At 40.3% G+C, this 26967-nt stretch overlaps 3 protein-coding genes and 1 pseudogene across 3 annotated transcripts; all 4 read left to right on the forward strand.

Moving 5' to 3' along the window:
- The first annotated feature begins 3947 nt into the window (after positions 1-3947).
- On the forward strand, positions 3948-4904 carry LOC130167822 (olfactory receptor 10A3-like). The gene has a single exon (XM_056374320.1). It carries the CDS (start codon positions 3948-3950, stop codon positions 4902-4904), a length of 957 nt encoding a protein of 318 aa, XP_056230295.1.
- Positions 4905-6649: 1745 nt separating this feature from the next.
- Positions 6650-7606, forward strand: LOC130167823 (olfactory receptor 10A6-like). The gene has a single exon (XM_056374321.1). It carries the CDS (start codon positions 6650-6652, stop codon positions 7604-7606), a length of 957 nt encoding a protein of 318 aa, XP_056230296.1.
- A 3006-nt stretch (positions 7607-10612) lies between these two features.
- LOC130167825 (olfactory receptor 11A1-like) lies at positions 10613-11584 on the forward strand. Its single transcript, XM_056374322.1, has one exon. It carries the CDS (start codon positions 10634-10636, stop codon positions 11582-11584), a length of 951 nt encoding a protein of 316 aa, XP_056230297.1. The 5' UTR covers positions 10613-10633.
- Positions 11585-14999: 3415 nt separating this feature from the next.
- Positions 15000-15861, forward strand: LOC130167826 (olfactory receptor 11A1-like; annotated as a pseudogene).
- Positions 15862-26967: the final 11106 nt, after the last annotated feature.

The following is a 26967-nucleotide window of genomic DNA, read 5'->3' on the forward strand; positions in this document are numbered from 1 at the left end:
CTGTGACACTTGATTGCTTTGTGGAGTAGTTGATTCTAGCCTGATAATGACTTCAACTATTATCAGTGATTCTTCAGAGAACTGCTCTGAACAGCTGCTGTTCTGTATCCAGCCACGTCACGTTACGTTGCTCTGACAAGTTCATTTGTTGTGGTTGTATTCAGTCTTTGTTGTTTCCCTCCTTTTCTACTTTGTTACCATTTCTATTCATAAATTAGTTTCAAAGCACTGAAAACTGTCAAAATCAGTTTTTAAGATGCAGCAAAAAGACTGGGAGGAGGACTAGGATCAACATGAAAACATTGATTATTGAAGCTTTAATCTGATCAATGATCTGAATTCATCACAAATAAGAACTGTCTCTCAAACTAACTGTGACTACAGTGAACCTCTCAGTGGCCTCAGGTCCTCAGCTGCTGGGGAAAGTTAGATCACTACGTTAAGTTAGACTTGGTTAATAAAGTCCCTCAGGTCAAAGGTCATTTCAGCCTGTCAACATGTTTGTCCCTGAGGCGTCTTCACATCAGACACTGTTTCCACTAATTCCCTCAGAAGCAATTACAGAGCTGTTTACCAGTGAGACCAGACAGCCCATCCAGACCTCAGTACTGGTGTGACTGGTCCACAGAGGACTGGTAATGACCTCCCTTCAGACACCCCCCCCCAGCATGGGCAACAAGTGAGTTAGCCTCACATTAGTTTTAAAATATTAGTTTAACAGTCAGTCAAAAAACTGTACATGAATAGTTAGAATACACTATGAGCTGCACACACACACACACACACACACACACACACACACACACACACACACACACACACACACACTCATTGTCCTGAAGACTGTCTGTCATTATGTGTCTCTACATGACTTACTTAGTCAGGGGCTGCTATCACATATACAGTACATATATGTATATCATGTGATATGTATATCAATGCACGCTACATCGCATTTGCAATCTGCACTATATATCTATCAATCATGTGTCACTTTGTACCACAACTTCAGTGTCATTCTTCAATGTGCAGGCTACTTCATGTATTTGGAAAACCACAGAATGTGTCAGTAAAATCCTCACAGACAAGCTGTTTGTTTTCCTCCTAAATATCTGATCGCACAGTTTAATCTCCTTCTGTAGTGACTCCAGCTTTATTAAACTGTTTCTGGTTCTGTTCAGACTCTCTCAGATTTTTGTTCAGGTTTAAGATGCTGGTCTGGTTTAGTACAGAAATGGTTCAACCTGTTTATTTACATTTAACATAAACGTCCATCTGTACTGACTTGAACCAAAGAGCTGTTGTTGTCTGGTCTCTGGTTGTGAACCTGTGAGCCTGGATGTGAACCTGGACAGTCCTGCATTTAGTATATCTTCCATCCACCACAGCCTCTTCCTGATATATATATATATATATATATATATATATATTTATATATATATATATATATAGTTTAAGAAATGAATGTAAGGTAAGAACAGTGGCCCTCTGTGGACTTTGTATCTGTAAAACAAGGTCCTGACACCCATATATATATATATATGGGTGTCAGGACCTGTACACCCATATATATATATATATGGGTGTCAGGACCTTGTTTTACCACGTGATTACTATTGTAACCATGATGACGAAGGTCCCCTAACCATAAGCAAAAGTCATTTGAACCCAAACTCAGATCTTTATGCCTCCAAGCTAACATGGTTGGAGCCAGTGAGACCCTCATGTTAGGCGGCCAGAACGTCAACCTGGGGTTTGGGCCAATTTCGTTTTCACTCTAAGAACTGTATCTGATGGGACTAAAGACTGAAACCTACAGACTGGAGGAAACACATATACTTGCTGTTTCCAAAAATATCCACAGAGTCCTGACAGGAAAGGAGCTTATAAGCTCATCAGCTGTTCCAGCGTCGGGGGTCCCAGTTGACGTTTCATCGGCTCCTGACTCAATTCTCGGGTCGACCATCCTGGCTGATGCATCAACTGTCTCAACATCAGGGGTCCCGGACGACTCCGCCCTAGTTCCTGAGTTAGTGGTTCTGGACAATGTCTCACCTGCTCTGCCTCTCCATGTCCTGTCGACGGTCTGGGAGAATCCTGTTCCTAGTGTCCTGACAGTGGCCCAGCTGACTCTTGATTCTGGTTCCCAGTCAGTGGTCCAGCCGACCTCTGCTCCTTGTTTCCTGTCGGCGGTCTGGCCGAATCCTGTTCCTCCTGTCCCATCGGCGGCCCAGCTGACTCCTGATTCTGGTTCCCAGTCAGTGGTCCGGTTGATTCCTGTTCCTGATTCCCTGTCAGCTTCCTGTCTTGGTCCTGTTTCTCTGTGTCGTGATTGTCTGCCCTGCCCTAATGTATTTCACCTGTGTTCAATCACCCTTACCTCCCTTGTGTCTATATAGTCTTTGTGTTCCCCTTTATCTTGGTCGGTTCGTCTGTTCATGTCTGGTTTATTTGGGTCTGTTTATTGGACATGTACATGTATTATCACTATTATGGCCTCAGCTTCGGTGTTGAATACCCCTGACAGAGAAATGTGGGAGCTTTTTGTCTTGTGAACGTTCAGACCCTGAAAATGTCCACTGCCACTTCTCTTTATGAACCGTGAGCAGGGCTGCTCCCTAACCTTAGTTGATGACAAGAGTCTTAGGACATAGACATTCTTTCCACATCCATGGACAGCTGCAGACTTGCACAGAGTTTCATTCACAATTCACATGGGGTCCACATTGGTCCAGCTGGTGCTGGTAATGCACCACAACATTGTTTGCTGACCACTGTAAAAATCAAGATGTAGAAGAAGTGAACAAGAAGAGAAAGTATAATGAGAACAGGAGAACAAGGTCAGGAGTTCAACACCATCAAAGAAGAATCATATAAACACCAGATCTCATCACACAACCTCTCTTCAAAAAAAAGAATTCCTTTCGTTCTCTGGAGCATGCATAGTTGGTGCACTGCTGTGTATGATCACATGTCCACATTGGGGTCTGTGGACACAGATGTCACTATCAAAGCAGACTCTTGAGGAAGTATGAACTGGTCTTTAGTTGACCAAGGTTTGATTGGTTGGTTAACGGCATGAAAATAAACATCACTCTCACAGGAAGTGGCTACACTCAGTCACTCTTTGCATCTTGTGTTTGTGAACTGAACTGAACATATTTAGTAATAAAATAGTAAACAAGACATAGAGGCATAGAATGATGATAATCACAGTAATTACAATAATTACACACCGGTACGTCAGGCAGGAAATCAAAGTGTGGATTGTTTCCGGAGGGTAAAGAACAACAGGCAAACATTCACCTGTCAGTCATCAACATCAAACATGACTCATCATTTGAAAGATGTGAGTAGCCTAGTGTTAGCCACTTAGCATGGCTGCTTAATTAATTAAGTTAATTTCTTTTTTAAATTTGCAACAAATAGTCAACAGTCGAGCAAGAAACTCTTTGGTCCTAACTGTTAACCAGACACTGATGTTTCTATTCAGACTGTGTAATTGTAGTGGTTTTTAAACTATCTAGTATTTCACAAGAGCAAAGCAAAAGAAAAAAAAACATTATATTTTATGGAGCAGTAATTATTTGTTTTCCTGTCACAGTTGTTCAGCCCTAACGTTAACCTAAATGAAGCTAATTTACCATCAGCTATGTGGTAACGCAGTGAATGAAGTGAGTCCTCATTGTTGTTGTGTTGATGACATAATGTAGGACTGGTCTGCGATTCTCTCTTGTGACGGGGTATAAAGGAGCAGCTGATACAGGGACAGGTACAGGAGTCTACAGCTCAGCAGGTGACAGGTCCTTCAACAGTCAGTGTGGGGGGGGGTCCCGGGTTTGATGGCTGGGTAAGTTCATATGGCATGTGATAGTGTGTATTTTTTTTAATTTAAAATAAAATGTCCATGAAGCTGTCACTGTTTCAATGGGATGTCTTTCAGAACGATGCTGAATTCAACTTTATCATCTTTAACTTACTTCATCCTTGGAGCTTATTTTCACATTGGAAACTTAAGATACTTGTATTTCATGATAACTGCTCTGCTTTACTTTGTAATTATTATTGCCAACTCCTCTCTGATTGTGGTGATCTGTCTGAGCAGAAGCTTACATGAACCCATGTTCCTGTTTCTGTGCAGCCTGTTTGTAAATGAACTGTATGGTAGCACAGGGTTGTTTCCATTCCTGCTGATTCAGATCCTCTCTGACATTCACACTCTTTCTGTGCCTTTTTGTTTCCTGCAGATTTATTGTGTTTACACTTATGCAAGTGTCGAGTTTTTAAACCTAGCCGTCATGTCTTATGACAGATACCTCGCCATCTGTTATCCTCTACAATATAACACACGTATGACATTTAACCATGTAGCTGTCTTCATTATTTTTGTATGGTTGTACTCTTTTATGAATATCTTAATCACTTTATCCTTAAACATCCGTTTGCCTCTTTGTGGAAACACCATCAACAGTTTGTATTGTCATAACTACCTTGTAGTGAAGTTGGCCTGTTCCGATACTAAAGTGAATAACATCTATGGACTGTTTGGTGTTGTTCTCTCCATCGTAGTTCCTCTGCTTCCAATCCTTTTCTCTTACATGAAGATTCTCAAAGTGTGTTTTTCTGGTTCTAAACAGACCAAACAGAAAGCTGTCAGTACCTGCACACCTCACCTTGTGTCTCTGCTCAACTTTTCTTTTGGCTGCTGCTTTGAAATCCTGCGGAGCAGGTTTGATATGTCCAGTGTTCCCAGTGTGCTGCGCATCATCCTGTCTCTGTACTTTCTCATCATGCAGCCACTTCTGACTCCTGTCATGTACGGACTGCAGATGTCCAAAATCAGACAAACATGTAAATATCTCTTCTGTAATAAAATGTTGACTGGTTATAGAGATACTGTGTAGGTAAATAAAGTATCAATATCACACCTTGAAATGTGCTGATTAAAACATGCAGCTGAGTGAGAGAAAAATTTAAAGTTAAAATTGAAAACCATCTTCTGTTTTTGATGTAAGTTTATAGAAGAAATCAGGCAAAACATAAATAAGTCTGACAGACTGGTGGAAATATCAGTACAAAGGTACCTGAGGTTACTTGGCCAGTCTGAGGTTACAGGAGAAAATAACTTCTTAGTTTCTTAGTGCGAGGACCAGTTGACCGAATAGTGTGAGTATCTGTGACTTTAGAAGATGCAGGAAGGTTCTTGGTATAAAAAAGTGTTTTTGGCACATGTCAGCTGTGAGAGGAGTAAAGATTAATGAGGAGAGTGGACATCTCTTCTAAATTGAATTTTGCTTTTTCTCCAGGGCAAAAGGGAACCTTGTACATTGCAGGCGCATGCCTCAGTGAACTGAAGTGTAGCAGTCTTTACAGTATCTTGCTTGTTTAGCTCAAGCTGTCAAATAAATGTAGTGGAGTAGAAAGTACAATATTTCCAGTGAACACTCATTCATATTCACGTAAAGTACAGGTACCTCAAAATTGTATAATAATTGTACAGTACTTGGAATAAATGTAATTAATTACTTTCCACCACTTTTAATACAATTACTGAGCCTTCAACACACCGCTATTTTAATATTGTTCCATGACCCAACAGGTAAAACTCCTGAATTCATGAATGAAAACAAAGGGGGTGACAATTATAGAAGCTGATATTAAAAACATAAAATACTAACTAAACCACCACAGACACACAAAGACCATTAACATGAAATAATAAACTGATGTCAAAATGTTTCTCTCCAACAACTAATTCACCATTGTCTCTGTGTTAATGACTGAGCACCATGTGTTTGCTAACATTAGATCATATATGACGTTTTACATTGGTGAGGAAATGACAAGCTAACACGAAATGAAAGGGCACACCATCCGCTAGCTAACATTGGTTAGCTAAACTGTAACTTAAAGCTAAAGTTAGAAACTAGCTAACAATAGTTAGCCTAACTGTAACTTAAATCAATAGTTAGAAACTAGATAACATTAGTTAGCTAAACTTTAACTTAAGGCTAAATTTAGAAGATCCATAGATATTTGACACAATCTAATTAAGAAACTCTGAAGGTAAGAAAGTAAAGTGCATTAATCAGGTAGATAGCTACTGCTACTTACAATTACCTACAGTGTCTCAATTGATGGGAGTGAGGGAGGAAGATGAGACATTCAGCTAACATCAAGGTTTAGAAATGGTATGGTCCATTTTAGGGGTGTGTGAAATCGTAATAAAAGATTCCCAGGCATAACACCTGTAATTTTTAAAATTACAGGTAAAAATGATATATAAATGTTTAAACTCCCCATAACTGGCGATTAACAGTTACGGGCCTTGATGATGAGATGGGAACTACTGGTTGGTATCCTTCTGTTCTGGGGGAGGATATAAAGCAACACCAGCAGCAGCCTGCTGCACATCAGCTGACAGAGGCTGAGCTGTGATCACATGTCATTAACAGACTTGCAGGTCGTGTGAGGACGTAAGTATACAGTAAGTTTTGCTGCTGCTGAGAGGAAACACCCTGTGACACTGTGTTAATAAGGTGCTAGTGTAAAACCTGGGAAATATTTTAATGTCACTGTTTTTCAAAGTGTTATTTTTGAAGCAAACAGCTAATTAATTAATAGGTTAAAATATTTGTCACTTTAAATAATGACGTTGAATTCAACATCATCTTATTTCATTCTTGAAGTCTATATATACCTAGGAACACTGAGACATTTTTACTTCATGATAACTGCTCTGCTTTACTTTGTAATTATTATTGCCAACTCCTCTCTGATTGTGGTGATCTGTCTGAACAGAAGCTTACATGAACCCATGTACCTGTTTCTGTGCAGCCTGTTTGTAAATGAACTGTATGGTAGCACAGGGTTGTTTCCATTCCTGCTGGTTCAGATCCTCTCTGACATTCACACTGTTTCTGTGCCGTTTTGTTTCCTGCAGATTTATTGTTTGTACACATATGCAAATATAGAGTTATGTAATTTAGCCGTCATGTCTTATGACAGATACCTCGCTATCTGTTATCCTCTACAATATAACACACGTATGACATTTAACAAAGCAGTTCTCTTTATCTCTGCAATATGGTTGTACTCTTTTGTGAAATTCTTAATCACTTTATCCTTAAACATCCGGTTGACACTGTGTGGAAACACCATCAACAGTTTGTATTGTAGAAACTACCTTATAGTGAAGTTGGCTTGTTCTGACACTAAAGTGAATAACATCTATGGACTGTTTGGTGTTGTTCTCTCCATCGTAGTTCCTCTGCTTCCAATCCTTTTCTCTTACATGAAGATTCTTAAAATGTGTTTTTCTGGTTCTAAACAGACAAGACAGAAAGCTGTCAGTACCTGCACACCTCACCTTGCTTCCCTGTTAAACTTTTCTATTGGTTGTTTATTTCAGATACTTCAGAGCAGATTTGATATGACCAGTGTTCCCAGTGTTGTGCGCATCATCCTTTCTCTGTACTTTGTGATTCTCCAACCACTGTTGAATCCTGTCATGTTCGGACTGCAAATGTCCAAAATACGAAATACATGTAAACATCTCTTCTGCTATAAAATGTTGACTGGTCAAAGAGATTTAATGATGATATAATAAAAATATCAGTAAATCATTTATCATAACTTGCACTGAAATTTTTGCTCATTTCATCATAACCTGCAATGTGGTAACAAAACGTGGCAAACGTTAACCTGAGACAAGACAGGTGTATGGAAATTTATGAATTTTTAAAATTGCACTTTATGTAATAAAATATTCAAGCAGCTTATAACAATACAACTCTGAAATGCACCTTAAAACTCTGATGCCCAGAAAATCATTTTAAGAAATGAGATAAGTGTGTGAGAAGTCAAAATATTTACACCACACAAACACACCAACCTTAAAAATATGATAAAATAAACATTTATTCAGACTGGCCATTATACAATGAAAGATAATGGAAAAGGTTCAATCTCTCGTCATTGTGTCACTGTTAGTGTCAGGCTACATGTACAATTAAAGTATTTCTACTCAGAACTCACTGTTGACCTAGAGTTACCTGGCTGAAAACCTGCAAGGGTTGAATGGCATTACCAAGTTATCTGCTTTATAGTTAAATGGTAATGATTGCAATCAATCAATCATTCAATCAATCAATCAATCAATCAATCATTTTACTTGTCCTAGTGGGACAATTGGGTATGCAGCAGTGAGACATAGTTTTTGTAGTAGGGGGTAATAAACGGGACACATATCTCATGCAAAAAACTGACTTTTAGGTGATGTATATGACAAAACACAAACAACTTCTGAAAACATCTTCATCAATTTGACAGAACAGGAACTGCAAATACTGACTTCACATGCAAACACACAAATACCATGAAGGGATAATTCTAACCGCAGCGGCCCAGGTTCGAGTCCAACCCGTGGCCCTTAGCACCATATAATGCTCTCTCTCTCTCTCCCCCTCTCTCTCTCTCTCTCTCTCTCTCTCACTCGCGCTATCAGAATTAAGGCAAAAAATAACTTTATAAGAAAAAAGTGATGAACTCGGCTTAGATCCACTTGTTATTCAATGCTTTCAACTTCAAAAGTCACAATTGGGCTTTGAACAAGTCCCAGGCAGGTTCATCAATTTTTTGTTTCCCTTGGAAACAGTTCCCTTGTTTTTTGTTTATTTGCAGCGCACATGTTTTCAAATCAATGAATTTGCATGGGGGGTGCATATACACTGTGCACCTGTAATGTTGAGAGGGCTACATGAGCTCTTCTTGTTACCTCAGCAGCACTCCCAAAACAGCAGACAAGTGTGAGCATGTGAAAAAAAACAAGCATTTCCTGGTAGGAAACACCGCAAAATAGTCATAAAAGTCAGATAAATGTCCATGTTTCAATGCTTATAAGTTGCTCTTTTAATAGAAGTCCAACTGTGAGCAAGAGGGAGATAACTTCTGTCGAGTTATTAATGTTGAGAAACTCCAGTGAGTGACCACGTTGTCTGCTTGTCTGTTGTTGTTAGCCGCTGTGAAGGGAGGCTGCATTAAACTTACTGTTGAGTCAAGATACTTTTCATAAAAACCAAGCAGTCATTGTGAAAATGTGGTTTAATGTTTATTACATGCTTTGGTGCAACTGTAACATTGTATTTATAGTCTGAAAAGATTACTAGCTGCTAATCGCTAACTGCTAATGGCTAACGGCTAATGGCTAAGCTAATTTCTAACTCCGGCTAACAGAGTGAACGATACTGTGTCAAAACTTTAAAAGACCATTGCACTGTTTATTTAACATTAAAATCGTTATGTTTTAATGAAGTTATGCACTTTTATTTTTTTTTTTAATGCCATTAAATGGTAATTTAACTGATTTTGGTTGCTAAATGTACATGTTAAGTTAATCATAAAGGATCATTTGGTTCATTTTCATGATTAAGTTAACAGTATATTAAAATGGTGCATAAAAATGTAAAAATACAGCAAATAATTAACATAAATGTTAAAATACTAATTGTTTTGACATAAGAAATTCATAATAAGCAATCTTTTACTGTTAGAATACAAATGTTGATGTGACAGAGGGAAAAGTCGTTGTAAAGAATTTATTGTTAAAGTTAAAAAAACATCTGTTTTAAAGAAATTCATAGTAAATTGTTCATGTTAAAAATACCAGTTGTTAAAATATGGTCATTGTAGACCTAGTTAGATGTTAGTGTCTCATTACTACTTCTGGTTAGCACTTAAGACGCTACAAGTTGCTGTGTGTTGAGCTCTCAGGTCCACTGTTTATTAGTGCCAATAGTAACTAGTCCTTACACTGTGTCTGCTAACGCTAACATTAGTGCTTGTGTGACTACTACTACTGCTAATACTCATGTTAACAGTAATAGCTGAGTGACCACCACTGATAAAAAATACTACTGCTATTCATAATATAAACAATATTAATACAACTTGCATGATTAGCAATGTTACTAATTCTACTGCTGTTTTATTACAAGTGTTAACAGTACTGTGTCACAAATATTAGTGTTCATTATTCTGCTCTTATCACTGGTCAAACTGATGAAACACAGTCTAACCAGTGTTGGAACTCACACTATACAATAGAGTTTATAGTACTTATCACTTCAGCATTGTATTTCCTTGTTTACTTTTTAACTTCCGTTTATACTGCCACTTCATTTCGAATCAAATAATTCTCAGAAATAATTTTCCCTTTATAATTTTTCTTCTGTTCACTTGAACAGCAGGGCATTGATTTTCTGGACTTTGGAAAGTTAGACGGAGATCTGTGGTGTCCCCTGGTACACATGAATGATGTGGGACTGCTCTGTTGAGAGATATAAAGCAGCAGGTTTCATGTCAGCTTCAAGTCAGCTAATGCAGCAGAGACAGATGTTCAGCTCTGTGTAATGTTTGTGCCTTTTAATGGTGTGTTTAGTGAGGATGAGGTAAATGGTTAGTTTATGCTGCTTTTTTTAACAGCCAGTGAAGCAGTGTTGTGAGTGAAAATAATGTCTGTGTTATTCAGAATAATGTCCTCAATTGAAACTAATTATTCAGTTTGGGTTAAAAAATGAGCAGCAAACTTTTTTACAATTTGCAAACTGTTGTTGTTTTGTCACCTAAAACAAGAATGATGATGAATTCAACTTTATCTTATTTCATTCTTAGTACATATATACATGTAGGAACTATGAAATACTTGTATTTCATGATAACTGCTTTGCTTTACTTTGTAATTATTATTGCCAACTCCTCTCTGATTGTGCTTATCTGTCTGAACAGAAGCTTACATGAACCCATGTACCTGTTTCTGTGCAGCCTGTTTGTAAATGAACTGTATGGTAGCACAGGGTTGTTTCCATTCCTGCTGGTTCAGATCCTCTCTGACATTCACACTGTTTCTGTGCCTTTTTGTTTCCTGCAAATTTTCTCTTTATACACATATGCAAATGTAGAGTTTTGTAATTTAGCCATCATGTCTTATGACAGATACCTCGCTATCTGTTATCCTCTACAATATAACACACGTATGACATCTAACAAAGCAATTCTCTTTATCTCTGCAATATGGTTGTACTCTTTTGTGAAATTCTTAATCACTTTATCCTTAAACATCCGTTTGCCTCTTTGTGGAAACACCATCAACAGTTTGTATTGTCATAACTACCTTGTAGTGAAGTTGGCTTGTTCTGATACTAAAGTGAATAACATCTATGGACTGTTTGGTGTTGTTCTCACCATCGTAGTTCCTCTGCTCCCAATCCTTTTCTCTTACATGAAGATTCTCAAAGTGTGTTTTTCTGGTTCTAAACAGACCAGACAGAAAGCTGTCAGTACCTGCACACCTCACCTTGTGTCTCTGCTCAACTTTTCTTTTGGCTGCTGCTTTGAGATACTTCAGAGCAGATTTGATATGACCAGTGTTCCCAGTGTGCTGCGCATCATCCTTTCTCTGTACTTTCTCTTAATACAGCCACTTCTGACTCCTGTAATGTACGGACTTCAGATGTCCAAAATCAGACAAACATGTAAACATGTTCTCTGTTATAAAATGTTGACTGGTTTCAGTGATACTGTGTAAGTGTGATATTTAACATGTTCTAGTTTTAAAATGTTTGATGTCACAGAAATTACTGAAAACATGCAGTTGTCTCACTGTTACTGATGTGATGATCTAAAAAAAATACCCAGCAATAAATCTGAAAACATGGACAACATGAAGTGAGCTCAGTCAGGAGTCAGTAGGACATGTTGACTGCTTGATTTGTTTCAAATGTCACCTCTTCATACTGTCACAATGACAACACTAAACGTCATGAGCCAATAAACTGGTGTTAAAGGTCCATATAGTATAAAAGTAGATGTGCATGTGTTGTTTGATTATAAAGCAGGTCTAGACTATATATTAATACTGTGAAAGTATAAAAATGCTCGGTCCACAGAGAAATGCACACAGCCTGTATTCAGAAACTGAGCCTTAAAACCAGCCGTCAGGACTTCTGGAACTTTGTGATGTCACAACAAAGCAGTCATTACTCTCAGTCATGCTCCAAGCCTCACTCACCTGGACCCACCATCCAACCTTGCAGGATTTAGTTCTCAGCAGAAGCCTGCACAAACTAGAAAGGGTGCCTGTCTATTATCTATCTATTGCAGGGACAATGCTGTATCTAGACATAAAACAAAGTACTGCATATCCAGCTGGTGTCACTGAACCTCCTCAACTAGTTGAGATTATTTTCAGGTTCCTCGCTGGAGAAGGCTGATAACAAAGCCCAGTGTGTTTTCAGCTATTTAAAAAAACTTTGTACCTGAAGATATCTAAAAAACTCATTTTGTGATATGCCATACTTCTTACATATTTGATCAAATGAAAATAGTACATCCTTTTCATATCTATGCCCAACGGTACAAATGTCTTTACTATCCCACAGCTCAAAGCCCCTATCTGTGATACCAGGAGAGAAATCTATGTTGCCCCATACTGGTGAAAGGGATGACAATAAAGCCTAACATCTGGAACTGATAGGCCAACTCTTTCCTTAGGCTTCATAAGCCATACTCATACAAGGTTTTTTTCTATTCCAAATAAACATACTAAATTGACTGTTTATTTCTTTAATTACTTTTCTTGGAAGTAAGATTGGGAGCATCTGAGATACATATAGAAGTTTCGGCAACATATTCATCTTAAGTAATGAGATCCTTCCTAACATAGATAGCAGTACGGAAGTCCATCTTTCAAGGTCCTCCTGTATATGTTCAGCATGAAGTGTGAAGTTAGCTCCATATAACTGATGAAGCAATGGTGTTGTCACTATTCCCAAGTATGTAAAGCCCTGCAGTGTCTATCTGAATGGGCGAGATAAGGGGGAGTGGGTATCATGAAGACCACCCAAAGGAAGAGCTTCTGACTTAGAACAAATTATTTTGTAGCCCGAGAATTGACTGAAGCAACCAATCAGATCCAGAACTCCTGGTATTGAGACTTCTGGGTTAGTAAGAAACAAAAGCACGTCATCAGCATACAGGGTACTTTTTTGAATTTTACTACCAACTGAGACACCTGAAATAGAAGGAACATGTCTAATGGCTTCCACCAAAGGCACGATAGCGATTGCAAATAATGGGGACAGAGAACATCCCTGTCTTGTCCCCCGGCCCAGTTGGAAATAAGGCGATCTCATGCCGATAGCTCACACAGCTGATAACAGGTTATTATATAGTAACTTCACTGGCTTAATGGATGCTAGCTAATGAGTATCTCCAGAGTGGGAAAGACATAGGGCCATTCAACCCGATCAAAAGCTTTCTCTGCGTCCAGGCAGATAACTATACAGTTTACTTTGCCAGATTGGCAAAGCTGAATAACATTGCAGAGCCTCATATCCCTGCATGAATATCTGGCAGTAATAAATCCTGTTTGATCATTATTGATAATAGAAGGCAGGACTGTTTCTAAGCGCAGAGCGAGGGTCTTGGTAAGCAGTTTAAGATCTGTATTCACCATCTTATACTGTAGGATGCACAATCATCATTAGCCTTCCCCTTGTTGGGCCTTCCGTTGTTTATCAATTTATTGGCTATTATAAATTAATAGGATATCAAAATTAACATTAATATTAGATCATAAAATGAATTAAAATCCTCAGGGGCACCAGCCTAAAAAGGCAAGAATAGCCAATATTGATTCTCAAATTATTACTATTAATCTGGAACTCCAATAAATGATTTACTTTATAACTATATCTAAAATTAACAGCAAGGAAAAGTTGAAGGATCGAAGTTCTACTAAGTAGAGGTTGGCAATACTCAAACTTGTGATAAACACACCAGTAGTTATAATTAAAGACATTTATTTACAATGTAACAAAGTAAAACATACAAAAACATATATATGTATAAAGTATATTCAGTTGTGTGTGTGTGTGTGTGTGTGTGTGTGTGTGTGTGAGCCTGTGTGTATGGGGGTGTGTCTGTGGGGACACAGACAAAGGCAAGATGGCCGATTCAAAATGTTTGCTGTGACCACATGACCTGGAAAAGAAGACTACATGAGATGGCGGTAGACAAAAAAATTGCTCAAAATGGCCGCTGAGACCACCCAAGTCTCAGTGGCTAGATGAGAAGGAAGATGAGTGTCTTTGTTAGCCTAGCTCATGTAGTTTAAAAAGGTACCAGGTTAGAAGGAGAGAGGTTAGCTGTATGCACATTCTAGAACTGAGATGTACTACAGGTATGCGTGGGAACATACAAGTACCACCACTTTCCGGTATTGTTTTAAAGTCCAGTGAGTTGGGTGGCTTCCTGGTGGAGTGAAATCCTGTCTGGCTGTGTGTGGTCTCTGTGTTGCAGAGGAAGCCGCTGGTTTCCTCTTTGTCTTCTTACCAAGTTAGCTGTCCAACGCTGCTGTGTCTTTGGTTGCTCCGAAAATCAACTGGCAGACTTTGTGTCGTACCCACTGAAGTAAACTTGTCCACTCACGTCACTGCAGAGTGTTGTAGTCTGCCTGAGGCAGGCCTGCAAGAGAGCTGTTGTCACAGGTAGCAGGGCTGTCCTGGGTTGGGAGCCTTGTTGATTCATGAACAGTAGAGAAGGAAGAGGAGCTGCTGCTCTCTTGCTCAAGCCAAGGACAGAAGAGGCAGAAAAAAGAGGGGGATCTGGTTTTGTCTGGTGACACCCTGAGGGGGTCACATGTGACTGGTCAGTGAGGTCCCTGGGAAAGGGTCATCTCCAGGTGTGAACAGTGAGGAATTGTGGGAAAGTGAGTTGTTTTGTCAATAGAACAAAAGAACATGTGGATCAAGGTTGGGCTCAAAAGTTTGATTTTCCATCAGTTAGAAACCAGAAGTATCATCAAATCATTGATGTATCGAGACTGTAATCATGATGAGGGTATCTCCTGACTTGAAGAGTTTTAAAGAGGCAGAGTCTGAGCTTCAGTTCAGCAGAACAGCTGATTCATGCAGTATTAGGTGTGTTTAGTTTCTCACATGATGATAAACCCAACTCAGATTTCATCCTTCACATTAAGGGGCTATTTTGACAGCAGCGATTTCAAGTATTTATATCTCATGATTCTCACATCTTTATATGCTCTAATTATCTCTGTGTTTTCCTGATTGTGGTCATCTGTCTGAACAGAAGCTTACATGAACCCATGTACCTGTTTCTGTGCAGCCTGTTTGTAAATGAACTGTATGGTAGCACAGGGTTGTTTCCATTCCTGCTGGTTCAGATCCTCTCTGACATTCACACTGTTTCTGTAGCTTTTTGTTTCCTGCAGATTTTCTGTTTGCAGTCTTATGGTGGAATACAATATTTAAATGTAGCTGTCATGTCTTATGACAGGTGCCTCGCTATCTGTTGTCCTCTTCAATATAACACATGTATGACATTTAAGAAGATTGTCATGTTCATCACTGTAATATGGTTATACCCTTTACTTGTGTGTGTTATCATGATATGTTTGACTTCACCTTTACAGCTGTGTGGGAACATCATTGACAAGGTTTACTGTGATAATTACGCTGTAACATTTATGGTCTCATTACCGCTTATAGCACAATCATGTGTCTTTTAATGTTGATTCTTTACACTTACATGAAGATCCTTAAAGTGTGTTTTTCTGGCTCTAAACAGACCAGACAGAAAGCTGTCAGTATCTGCACACTTCACCTTGCTTCTCTGCTCAACTTTTCTTTTAAGGCTAGCTTTTAAATATTACAGAGCAGGTTTAATATGAGCAATGTACCTAATATGTTGCGAATATTTTTATCATTATATTGGGTTACATGTCAGCCGCTCTTCAATCCTTTAATGTATGGCTTGAATATGTCTAAAATCTGTATCATATGAAAAAATCTGCTCCTTGCTGAAATGTAGACCGCTCAGGTAAACAGGTGTCAGTGTTTCCCACAGGCTGAAACTCTGTCTGTGGTGGTTTAGTGTCTAAAATCCACAATGTGACCATCTGATGAAAGACACGTTTGTTTGTTGAAAATCCTTTTTGATGAATGATTTTCCCATTTCATGACTTTTTAACCAATCCACTTTTTCTGCATTTCTATGTAAATTGTGAAAAATGTGCCACCACACTTTGTCATTATTTCTTTTTATTTACCATTCATTAGTAATACTTATAGTTATGTATCTCTTAAATTTTAGAAATCATAATAATTGTACATATATTAACCCCAAAACAAAAGGAAGCTCGTCCAGTCTTTAGTTCCATCCGACGAAAAAGAACTACTGTCAGACTCAATCACCTGAATCCTTCACATCAAACATCGAATCAAATCTGCATCAAATCACATCACCTGTAGGGGAAAGAAAAATAATGCAACTTCACACTGAATAACAGACTCATGATTCATTATCATTAGTGTTCTTCAGTTAACCATATATTCCCTTACTTTGAACATTAAAAGTGTTTTTTTAATAATAATAAATAATATAAATATGTTGCATTATTCAAAAAATCCTTGCAGGTTGGTGTGAAACCTATTCATTAATTATGTTCTGAAAAACATGTTGAAATAACTTTTTACTTTGTGATTTAGATACTATTTCTTTATAATCACACAAATCCTCAATACAAAAATACATTTTGGGGGATTAACTGTATATTTTACCATAATTATTTTTACATTCCAACACAAAGCACAAAAATGATCATTTTCATAGCACTGTGAGTTCTGTAATCATTGAGGATGTATCTTGCATTCTTCAGTACATCACTTCAGATATATTATCTTGCTTATCGATACCTCTGATTAATCTAAAGGCAAATGTTTAATTAAGTTCATCAGTTTAATTACGTATTTTCCAAAACAGCTATAGCTGAAATCTGTGATGTAATTAACATTGTTGATGAGATATAAGTGAAATGTTTTTTATAGGCGTGTTCTGGTGTAGAAAGCAGCAGCACATTGAACACAGGATATGGAGGTTATACAGCATCTAAGAAAAACATCATGAAGAGAATCATCAATGTTCCCGAAACAAAGAAATGAAGGATCATGTAAGCTAAAATAACAGAAATAAAGAAAAAAAAATACATGCATTTCTCATATCTTCTGTTTACAGTAAGCACTTGTTTAAATTCTTATGTCTGGCTCATAGAATTATTTATATATTGTGTATATACATATACATATCTTCTTTCCAGATAGAGGTGTGTTGAGCCATTTGAAATGTACCTGACCTAATTGAGGTCAAAACTTCATTTGACATAGAGACCCTCATCGCTCTGGTTAGACCAGGGTTGTTTCTTGTACAGGTGGGACAAACCGTCCAAGGAGGGTCCCCCCCCCCTCCTTGAATGTCACTGTTGGCAATAATGGTAAGAGTTAGAGGATGGATGCTCATTGAATATTCGGCTGGGAGATCTTGAGTGAGTGAGCGGAAATGTATCCCTTCAACATTCTCTGGGTTCTACTGCCAGTTTTTCATGTCTGGAAAACCTTGAAAGGTCGTGTGTGATGGAGCAGTGGTTCTACTACCGTCCCTCAGATGTCATGGACCTCACTCTGTCTCTATGGCTGAACCCAGACACCTTCTAAAGGAAACTTTTTTTGGCTGCTTGTATGGGGCATCACATTCTATTGCAATACCCAACAATCATGACCATCATGACATAAGGCATCTGCATTACTGTTGACAATCCGCCTGTCATTTCTTGAACGCATTCAGCTGGGGGCAGCAACTCAATCCCAATCTAGAATAAACAATTCACTGTTTTCCAGCAGAGCAACAGGGCTTCATGCTTGTAGGTGATGACTCTCATTCCAGCACTTTTACAGTCTGTTGTAAACCGCTCCAATGTGGTGGTTGCAACTTCAGCAGCTCAGGGGAATTGCTTTTGAACTCTGCAAGGCCTTATCCCCTGACACCAGCACCTTTGAAAGTGTAAAAGAGAAGACCCTGGCTTATGTCCTTTGCAACATGTGTAGCCTTTGCTGAAATCCTGCCACTGTGCAGCTACTGTTTTCATATGTACTGTAAGATTTGTCCCAGTGGTGGAAGAAGAAGGCTTGGAATCTTGACCTGGTGCTGTTTATTGTCATCACCAGTCAGGTGCAGAGTGCAGTAGTGCCGAAATTTAGTTTATAACAAAAATACAAAAAATGACAAAAATACAAAAAATGACAAAAATACAAAAAAAAAAACTAAGTACAAAACTACAATCAATTAAAATCTTCAAATTGTCATAAGGTAACTCATACCATACAAACACACAAAAAATGACCAACACTAGGCCCCTTGTTAGGCTAGTCCGGAGAACGAAAGAGGCTGAGAGGCAAGATCTGAAGGAGTTTCCTCCTCCTCTCATCTGACAGGTGAGCTAAGTGTAGTTCCTTCTCCTACATTTCAGTTGGTAGATACTTTTCCACCACATCATCTTCCTTGAGAACTGAACAAAGAGAATGGGGTGCAGATACTTCTGGGACAGCCCGGGGTGCCATTTTCTTCAGCATATTTATATGAAATACTATATCTCTGTAATGTAGATTTGGTAATTCACCTCACCCATCTTCTGCTTGATCTGGTATGGGACTTGCCACCTTGCCTGCAATTTGTTTTCTGATGTTGGGAAAAGCAGCAAGACTTGCTCACCAGATGCAAAGCTCCTGGCTTAATGGTCATACCACTATTCCTGTTTAACCTGGGACTTCCATAGAATTTCACAAGCCATGGATGTGGTTCTCATGAGCTGCTCACACATCCCCAGGACAAAAGAGATAGTCATATCATAGTCTATGATGAATCAGTCTCCTCCCACATCTCACAAAGCACAGCCAGAGGCCCTCTGACCTGATGGGCATTGATGAGCTCAAATGTTGAAAATCCAGTTGAACTCTGGGGAACTTCGTGTTATGCAAAAATGAAAGCCACTTGTCCAAGTATTTTCTGGTTTTAGACACATACTTCTTAAGCATACCAATCAAGGTTTTAGTAAAGCGTTCAACCAGTCCATCAGTCTGAGGGTGGTAAGGGGTGGTTCTCGCTCTTTCAATACAATATAAAAGTGTTTGGCTCATGAAATTTGGACACTGATCTGTGAGGACCTCTGTGAGAATACCAACTGGGTTGAAAAACTAAAGCATAGCTGTGGATACTTGTTTCGCTCTTACTTCTCTTGAGGGGTAAGCTTCTGGATACCTAGTGGCATAGTCACAAATAACCAAAATGAACTTGTTGCCTGCTTGACTCCATTCTACAGGACCTGATTTACTCCAACCTGCTCAAAGGGGGCATAAATGACAGGGAGTGGGATGAGGGCTGCAGTGAGCTGACACTCTGGGCCTGTTTTGCAGTAGTTTTGAACCTGGCTCTACATCCCTCGCCAGTAAAACGTTTTACTTATTTACATGAAAGTCTTCATGAAACCCAAATGACCAGCCCATGAAACAGTATGGCATGAGCTGCAATGTGTCTGTAGTCATAGCTTGAACTTGATAAGGGGACATATGACTTTCTGCTTCAGATACCAGTAGGATCTGCCTCTCCAGCTGGACTCCCTGTGTTTGGTGGGGCAGGCAGGGGCATTGTTTCAACTAGCAAGGGTGGGACAGGTGTAAATGACTCCAACCCTGCCGGGCCTGACTGAACAATTTTTGGTTTCTCCAATATAAGTGGGGCTGGGATTTCCCTTGCTGTCGACATGGTAACAACTCCAGACAGCCTACTCCTGCTCTCCTAGATTAGATCCCAGAGAATGTGAAAACCCTAACAAAGGATATGGCAACTCTGGCGCTACTCCCACTGTCATGAGGTATGGTTGGATGTGTGCTTCTATGGAGACCTCAGCTGTTGGTACCTCTGAACTATGGCCATGAACACATACAACTGGCAGTGTCTCATCTACATTTTACAGCTCCCTCTGTACAAACATGGCCTGAACGAGAGAGTGAGAGCACGATGTGTCTAATAATGCAGAAAGGAGTCTGCCAATTACCAGGATAGTAACTGTCAATGATTCAGACAGCTCTGGGGAGGTTATTAATTCAAGTCTTGGCACATAACAGTTTTGTAGCTTTGGGCTTTTTAAATTGACGAAAAGGATGGGTATGGCCTGCCTCAACACAATTGTGACATCCCACCTCAGCTTTGTGATCTCACCAAGCCTTCAAGTTTGTTGAGTCCACATGTAAAGGTTTTCCAAAGCTGGCCCAAACCCTGTGTATAGTTCCCTGAACTACCACTCCCAGTGTCCACTGAAATGTGGGGTAGATGGAGGATTGAATTTGAAGTTCACTTGTGACCTTAAGTCTGGTGCCACAGCCTTGAAAGCATTCTGCAGCTCTGCTCTCCTGCTCTGAAATTAGTCCTACAGTTAGAGTAGGACTAGAGATGTTCAAGGGGTTTCCTTCTGCGAGAGACAAACCTTCTGAAGGCCATTAAGAATGTATTTGTGTCCATAATGTCAAGCAGCTCAAGATGTATGCAACGTATTGTAAAGCATTTGTATGTATGCCCCACCCTTTCTCTGTGCGGCAACTGACTTTCACCATGAAAGGCCCAAAACATTCTATCCCATTAGACCAGAAAGGGGGTTTAAACAGTCTAAGATGGGCTGGAGGAAGGTCCACCATTTTGGGCATGGATTAACTCTCCATCTGTTATGGGTGACGTCACCCACCCATCACTTGGGGATTCAGCTGCAAGTTGGGCCACACCCTCTCTGACCGCCCACCTGTGCCTGAGCCAGGGTTTCCCCATTCAAAGCTCCTCCTTTTGTCTTCCTATTAGGCCCTGTCAACCAATCCCTAGAATTGACAAACGCAGCAGAGTGTATAAGCCAGTGGTGGCTGTGATTTAGAGTGAGCAGTTCGCCTCCGTGCTCTGTGATGTCGACTATGTGTTTTACTGAACTGTTAAAGTCTCCTGGAGTTAAAATGCTTTGTGAAGTTTTGACTAGTTGAAACACGTGCTTGGGATCAGGGAGTTTTGGGCCATAGGTTAGCTGTTTTTTTTTTTACTCCCATTCATATTTGGGTCTTTTTTGTTTTTGTTTGAATCTCTCTAGATTATGGGTGGTGGTCCATATTTAGTAGGTTAAAGTAGACAGGTAAGGGTTGAGTTGTTTTATTATTGTACCATGGTATAAAAGTCAGTGGGGGGCTGCTTAGACAAGAGGTGCTTAGATCAGAAGGCTGTTTTATTTTGTTTATGATTTGGTGCCACCCACCGCCCTTCCCTTTGTCCCAAGCATCCTCCATGTGTTCTCTTTGTGTTGTATCACTGAATATAGTATTTACTTTGTTATTTTTTATCTTTTGTCTTACTTTTAGGTTTGTTACAATAAAAAGGCTTTCTTTGCCAACCGTACTTCTGTTTACATTGTTTTGGTTGCCTCCCTTACCCCTAAACCTTCTTCAGGGTTGTAACACCATCTCTAACAGTTTTAACACTAATGTTGATACTGGCGAATGGCTTGGCGGCCATGCAGGATCCAGGCAGGATTGCTGTACTTGGTCAGGTCAGGGAAATTTCAGTCATCTGACATCACTGCGCCACAAAACATGGATTTCCTGAGTACTTCAACAGGCTCCTATTCAGCTGGCCAACATGGATTGGCTGACCAGCAAGCAATTGGTGTTGAGCAAGAGGAATGGAGGGCCCTGACTCCATCTCTGCTGATGGAAAAGTTCTTGGAGTGTTTTGCCCCATGTTATGTCATTGGCTGGATTATTCTTTGAGTCTGAATCTCAGCTATTCTTGTGCCAACAAACAAATTGTAGTGACAGGGGCCAGGTGTTAGCCACGATGGGACTGCTGTGGAAGAGTGACTTCAGAACTGAAAAGGTTAGCCAGCTGGGCACCAGATAGGGCTGCACATAGTTAAAGGTGAGGGATGGCTAGCTGACATTTACAGGCTACACAAGACATTGCCATAATGAAGCTTATATAGTGTGGTCATGTTGTCTTTTGGTCTGAAGGTGGGCAAGAGCACCATACATACAGTCAGAGGCATCACAGAATACATAGAAATGGGATTCTGAAGTGGCTGCTTTGGCACAGTGGGGCAGATAACGGTGACGTAAGTGAATGTCAGCGAGGTTTTACAGTTCAAACTCCCATGTTTGCCATTTTTCCAACAAACTGGCTGGGTTGTTAATATAGATAGATAGATAGATAGATAGATAGATAGATAGATAGATAGATAGATAGATAGATAGATAGATAGATAGATAGATAGATAGATAGATAGATAGCTACTCTATTTATCCCCTAGGGGAAATGCATGTGCAATCGCTCATTGTTGATAATAATAATAACAGTTAATAATAAATAATCTATAATAATTAAATTAGTCCAACTCCTCTGACTGAGGTGTTATATAGCCTGATGGCAGTGGGAACAAAGGATCTCCTGAACCTCTGTGTTCTGCAGCACAGTGAGATGAGAAGTTTGCTGCAGCTGTAGCTGCATCTCTGTCCTGCCAGAATGTTGTGGAGAGGATCGTTGGTATTGTCCAAGATGGCCTCCATCTTACATTGCATGTGTCTCTCAACAACGGTCCTGAGTGAGTCCAGACTCCTGCCAAGCACAGACCCAACCTTTTTTATAAGCTTGTCCAGTCTCCTTTTGTTCAGGTCAGACATGCTGCTGCCCCAGCAGACTGTAGCATAAAAGAGTAAACTGGCCACCACTGACTGATAAAACATGTGCAGCATTTCACTGCAGATATCAAAGGACCTGAGCTTCCTGAGGAAAAAGAGTTGGCTTTACCCCTTCCAGTAGATGGCATCCGTGTTCAGGGACCAGTCCAGTTTACTGTTCAGATACACACTTAGGTATTTGTAAGTGTACACCACCTCAATGTCCTTCCCTCAAAATTCACAGAAGGCCATCGTCAGATCCCTGTACTCCTCTTCCTTCCTGTTCCTGATAAGCGCCAAAATAGCTGTGTCATCTGAGTATTTCTGGATGTAGCAAGACATAGAGTTGTATTTAAAGTCAGTCATATACAGGGTAAACAGGAACAGAGCCAGAACAGTCCCTTGTGGAGCCCTAGTGCTGCTCATCACTGTCCCTGAGACATAGTTACCTTACCCAGCCTGATGTATTGTGGTCGTCTTGTCAGGTAATCCACAATCGGGGATGTGAAGCAGGGATCCATCCCCATCCCTTCCAGCTTGTCTTTAAGAATTGGGGGTTGGATGGTGTTAAATGCACTCGAGAAATCAAAGAACATTTTCCTCATGTAACCACCTGGCTGATCCAAGTAAGAATGAGCCTGGTGGAGCATGTAAAGGACGGCATCATCCACTCCAATATGTTCCTTTTAGGTGAACTGTAGGGGGTCTAGTGCATGTTCAACCTGTGGCCTCAGAAGGTGGAGAAGCAGCAGCTCCAGGGTCTTCATGGTGTGTGATGTGAGGGCCACCAGTGTGTAGTCATTCATCTCAGCCATTTGTCCTACTTTAGGTACCGGAACAAGACACGATGTCTTCCAGAGGACCGGGAAGTTCCTCTGCCAGCCTCTGACACACACCATCCGGGCCTTTCCAGGATGTAGCCTCTTGAGCTCTGCCCTCACCTCCTCTTCTTGACCCCAGTATGGAGGGAGTTGCAGCTGCAGTGTCAGGTTGTGAAGGAGATGCCATAAGAGAAGCTGCAGCTGAAGCAGTGGGAGAGAGAACAAGTGAGGCTGTGTCAAACCTGTTGTAGAACAGGTTGAAATAATTGGCCTTGTCCACATAACCTGATGTTGCCTGGCTGTTCTTCTCTTTATAGCCAGTGATGGTCCTTATCCCATCCCCTTTCCTGCTTCCATAGATCCTGTACTATGATCTTTTCACATGTTTTGAAAGGGGTCAGATAGCCCAAATGATCATATTGACTTTCTAGCACTTTGCATATATTTCTCAATGTAGGTTGTTGGTAAGTGATGGATCTGTTCTTGTTACCCAGCATGCCTGTGAGGCAGTTCCATTGGAAGCCTAGTGTCAGCTTTTTGGGGTCTCCATTTTCTGAGAGCCACAATTCACTGGTTTTGGATTTTGCATTTGGTTGGAGATTCCTGATGTCAAACCCACCATTAGCAAACAGAGGTCTCATTTTGTCAATGAGGGACATTGCTTCGTGGGAGGAAAAAAAACTTTGGAGACAGTTATCAACATAAAAACAATGTTGGACAGATTGAAGGATCTCCTAATTTCCATCACGGTGATCATGGACATGGTAGTGACCTGCATAGGTGTGACAGTATGGGCTACAGGCTGTTCCAAATGGCAAGACTTGCCATTCATAAACACTGGGATCTTAGTCTAGCTGCATCTCTCTCCATATGAAATGCAGTAGAGCTTTGTCCTTATCCAAAAGACATACCTGATGGAATCTACCTTTGATGTCTCCACAGATAGCAATGGTATGCTGGTGGAATCTGAGTAGAACTCCAAGGAGAGAGGGACCCAGTGTTGGGCCAGGCAGAAGACATTTGTTCAGGTTTTGTCCCAGGTAGTCAAAGGAGCAGTCAAATACAACTCTGTGTTTGTCATTGTGTTCAACAGTGTGATGTGGCAAATACCAGGTTTCCTGTGGTTTGTCTACCTGCTCACTGGGAGTCGTTTGAACATAGCCGGATTGCACAAACTTATTCAGTTCCTCTTGGTTATCAGACAGTTAAAGGTGCAATGTGTAAGATCTGGCCAGAATTTTAGTTTAAAATGTTCAAAAAATGAACTAACACTATCAATATTATGTGAGGGAGCAACAGTGATGATGTCAAGCCATCCATCTATTGTATTTCAGAGATATCTATTGAAATGAGCATGCTAACCAACTAGCTGCATCCCGTCCCGTGTTGTAATACCACTTTATGACACTTATGCTGTTTGAGTCAGTGTAGCGTCGAGTCCGCCCTCATCCCACGTAGAAGAAGAGCTTCCTTTCAAAGCTTGACGTTACGCTACAGCTCCCGACATAAAAAAGCTCCCGACTAGCATCACAGAAATACAGGGATGGCTGAAGCTCCTCAAAAGCGATCTTTATCTCCATACCGAAGGACTGCTCCAACAAACCAGCCTATTAATACGCTCATTAGGCCCTAAAAAAACGCATCTATGAATCACTACCAGAACCACCCCTCTCCACTGGCCCTCACATGAAAGACTCCAGGCCCCCCCTTTACGAAAGGCCTTGGATCCTGCCACTTCTGGTTTGACAGTTGGACCAGGAAACTCTGCATGAAGAAGACAAATCACCTGGTAAGCCAAATTATTACAACGCTTTGGTGACTCACAGTGTGTTCCCTGTTTGTACTTCCTCAGTGAACTTCCTTGTGATCCCTGTCCCAAGCCCAGCAAGCTGACTGATTTAGCCCTTAACTCACGCTAGCTTAACATGTTAACACAAATGCTAATGCTAACACTAATGCTAATGCAACACAAAACACTTGGAAAGTAGTACAAAAACCATGTCAACCTCAACACAAGACGAGGAACAACAATCCTATCAGCCAGCCTGATGGAATCAAAATTACGAATGCATGATCACTTGGCTGTGTGCAGTACCTGGGTGCAACCTACTTTTTAGAGGACACGGGGTAACCCTATGACAGATACTCCACCCAGAATGACCCATGTTGTCCCTCCCATGCCTCCATATAACATTATCAAGTGCAACTTCCATTGAACAGTTAGGGGGACCTTTTGGGTCCCTTTCCACAGAGTACATCAGTCAGTACAGTATGTGCTGGTAACCATGCATTACCTAGCCGAGTAGCTCGTCTGCAAAAACGTCTCTGTGTTGGGGTGTCATTGGCTTTCCTAACAGTGCCCAGTCAGCCCTAAACTTCAATAATTCGTACTGGTCTGTATTGTGTTATGTCATGTAATATTTACTTCCAGTTGTCACCAACATAAGCCAAACAGGTTGTCAAGGGTTTGAGGGGTAAGTAGGACCCAAATGCAGCCAACTCTTGGGAGAACGGTTCAGACAGGTTTATTAGCAAACGTGAACGTGACATGAACAAACCCAGAACAAAACTGACGAACCAACACAGACAAAGGGGAGCACAAAGACTAAATAGACACAGGAGGCAAGGTGATTGCACACAGGTGAAACACATCAGGGCGGGGCAGACAATCACTACACAGAAACAAGACCACGACAAGAAGCAAAAACACTGAGACACACAAGGAACCAAATTACAAAATAAAACAGGAAGTGCAAAAAGTCCAAAACAAAACTAACAAAAAGTGTCTGCCATTGAAAATGACAAATGACACAGGTCCCTGTGGCTCAGAGGAAATCTAAGCTGTTAAGTATTATGTGGAATAGCTGTAGCTCCTTGCAGTGTCCCAGTGCTGCTGGCATTACTATGGGTCTTTCATGTTGCAGTTGAAGCTGGATGGTGTATAAAGCCTGGAGAAGTCAAAATTCATGGCTCAGCTTGTAGAGGTTGTTGATTGTTGATGATTAGATCATTGGTATGTAGTACCCCTGATCCAGTCACTTACTTTTCTGCCTCCTTCCCAAACACACTGATGATCAGAACTGAAATTAATTTTATAAAGGCCAGAAGAACAACAACAAAGAGAAGGTAGAAAACAATAAAATTCTGTACAATGGTGACAAACAGTAAAGCCCAGGACAACTTGAACAAAGAACCATCACCTGCAGCTTTGTATGCCTTCATTCTCTTTCCTGCGCACTTGCTATAAATCTGTCCATAGTGCCCACCACAGTGTTGGAGACAGTGTTGGTCTCACAGTGTAGGATATATTGTACTAAACAATTGGTTTTCATACCACCACCTGATGTCTGGTTCATTTCGGAATGGACTCTCTATAGTAACTACTCAAGAACTATAGAAGGAAACAATAATGCTTCCTTTTTTTTGAGCCACCTTTCCCAAATTGCAAACAGTAGGTTTCTTTACAAAGTTAGTTTTTTCCCCTGAGGTTAGAAATTGGAGTCATTTAGTGGTTCCTCTGATAATGAAGTCAGTCT

Source organism: Seriola aureovittata, chromosome 4 (genome assembly GCF_021018895.1).
Source record: "Seriola aureovittata isolate HTS-2021-v1 ecotype China chromosome 4, ASM2101889v1, whole genome shotgun sequence".
In the NCBI taxonomy this organism is placed as follows: Eukaryota; Metazoa; Chordata; class Actinopteri; order Carangiformes; family Carangidae; genus Seriola; species Seriola aureovittata.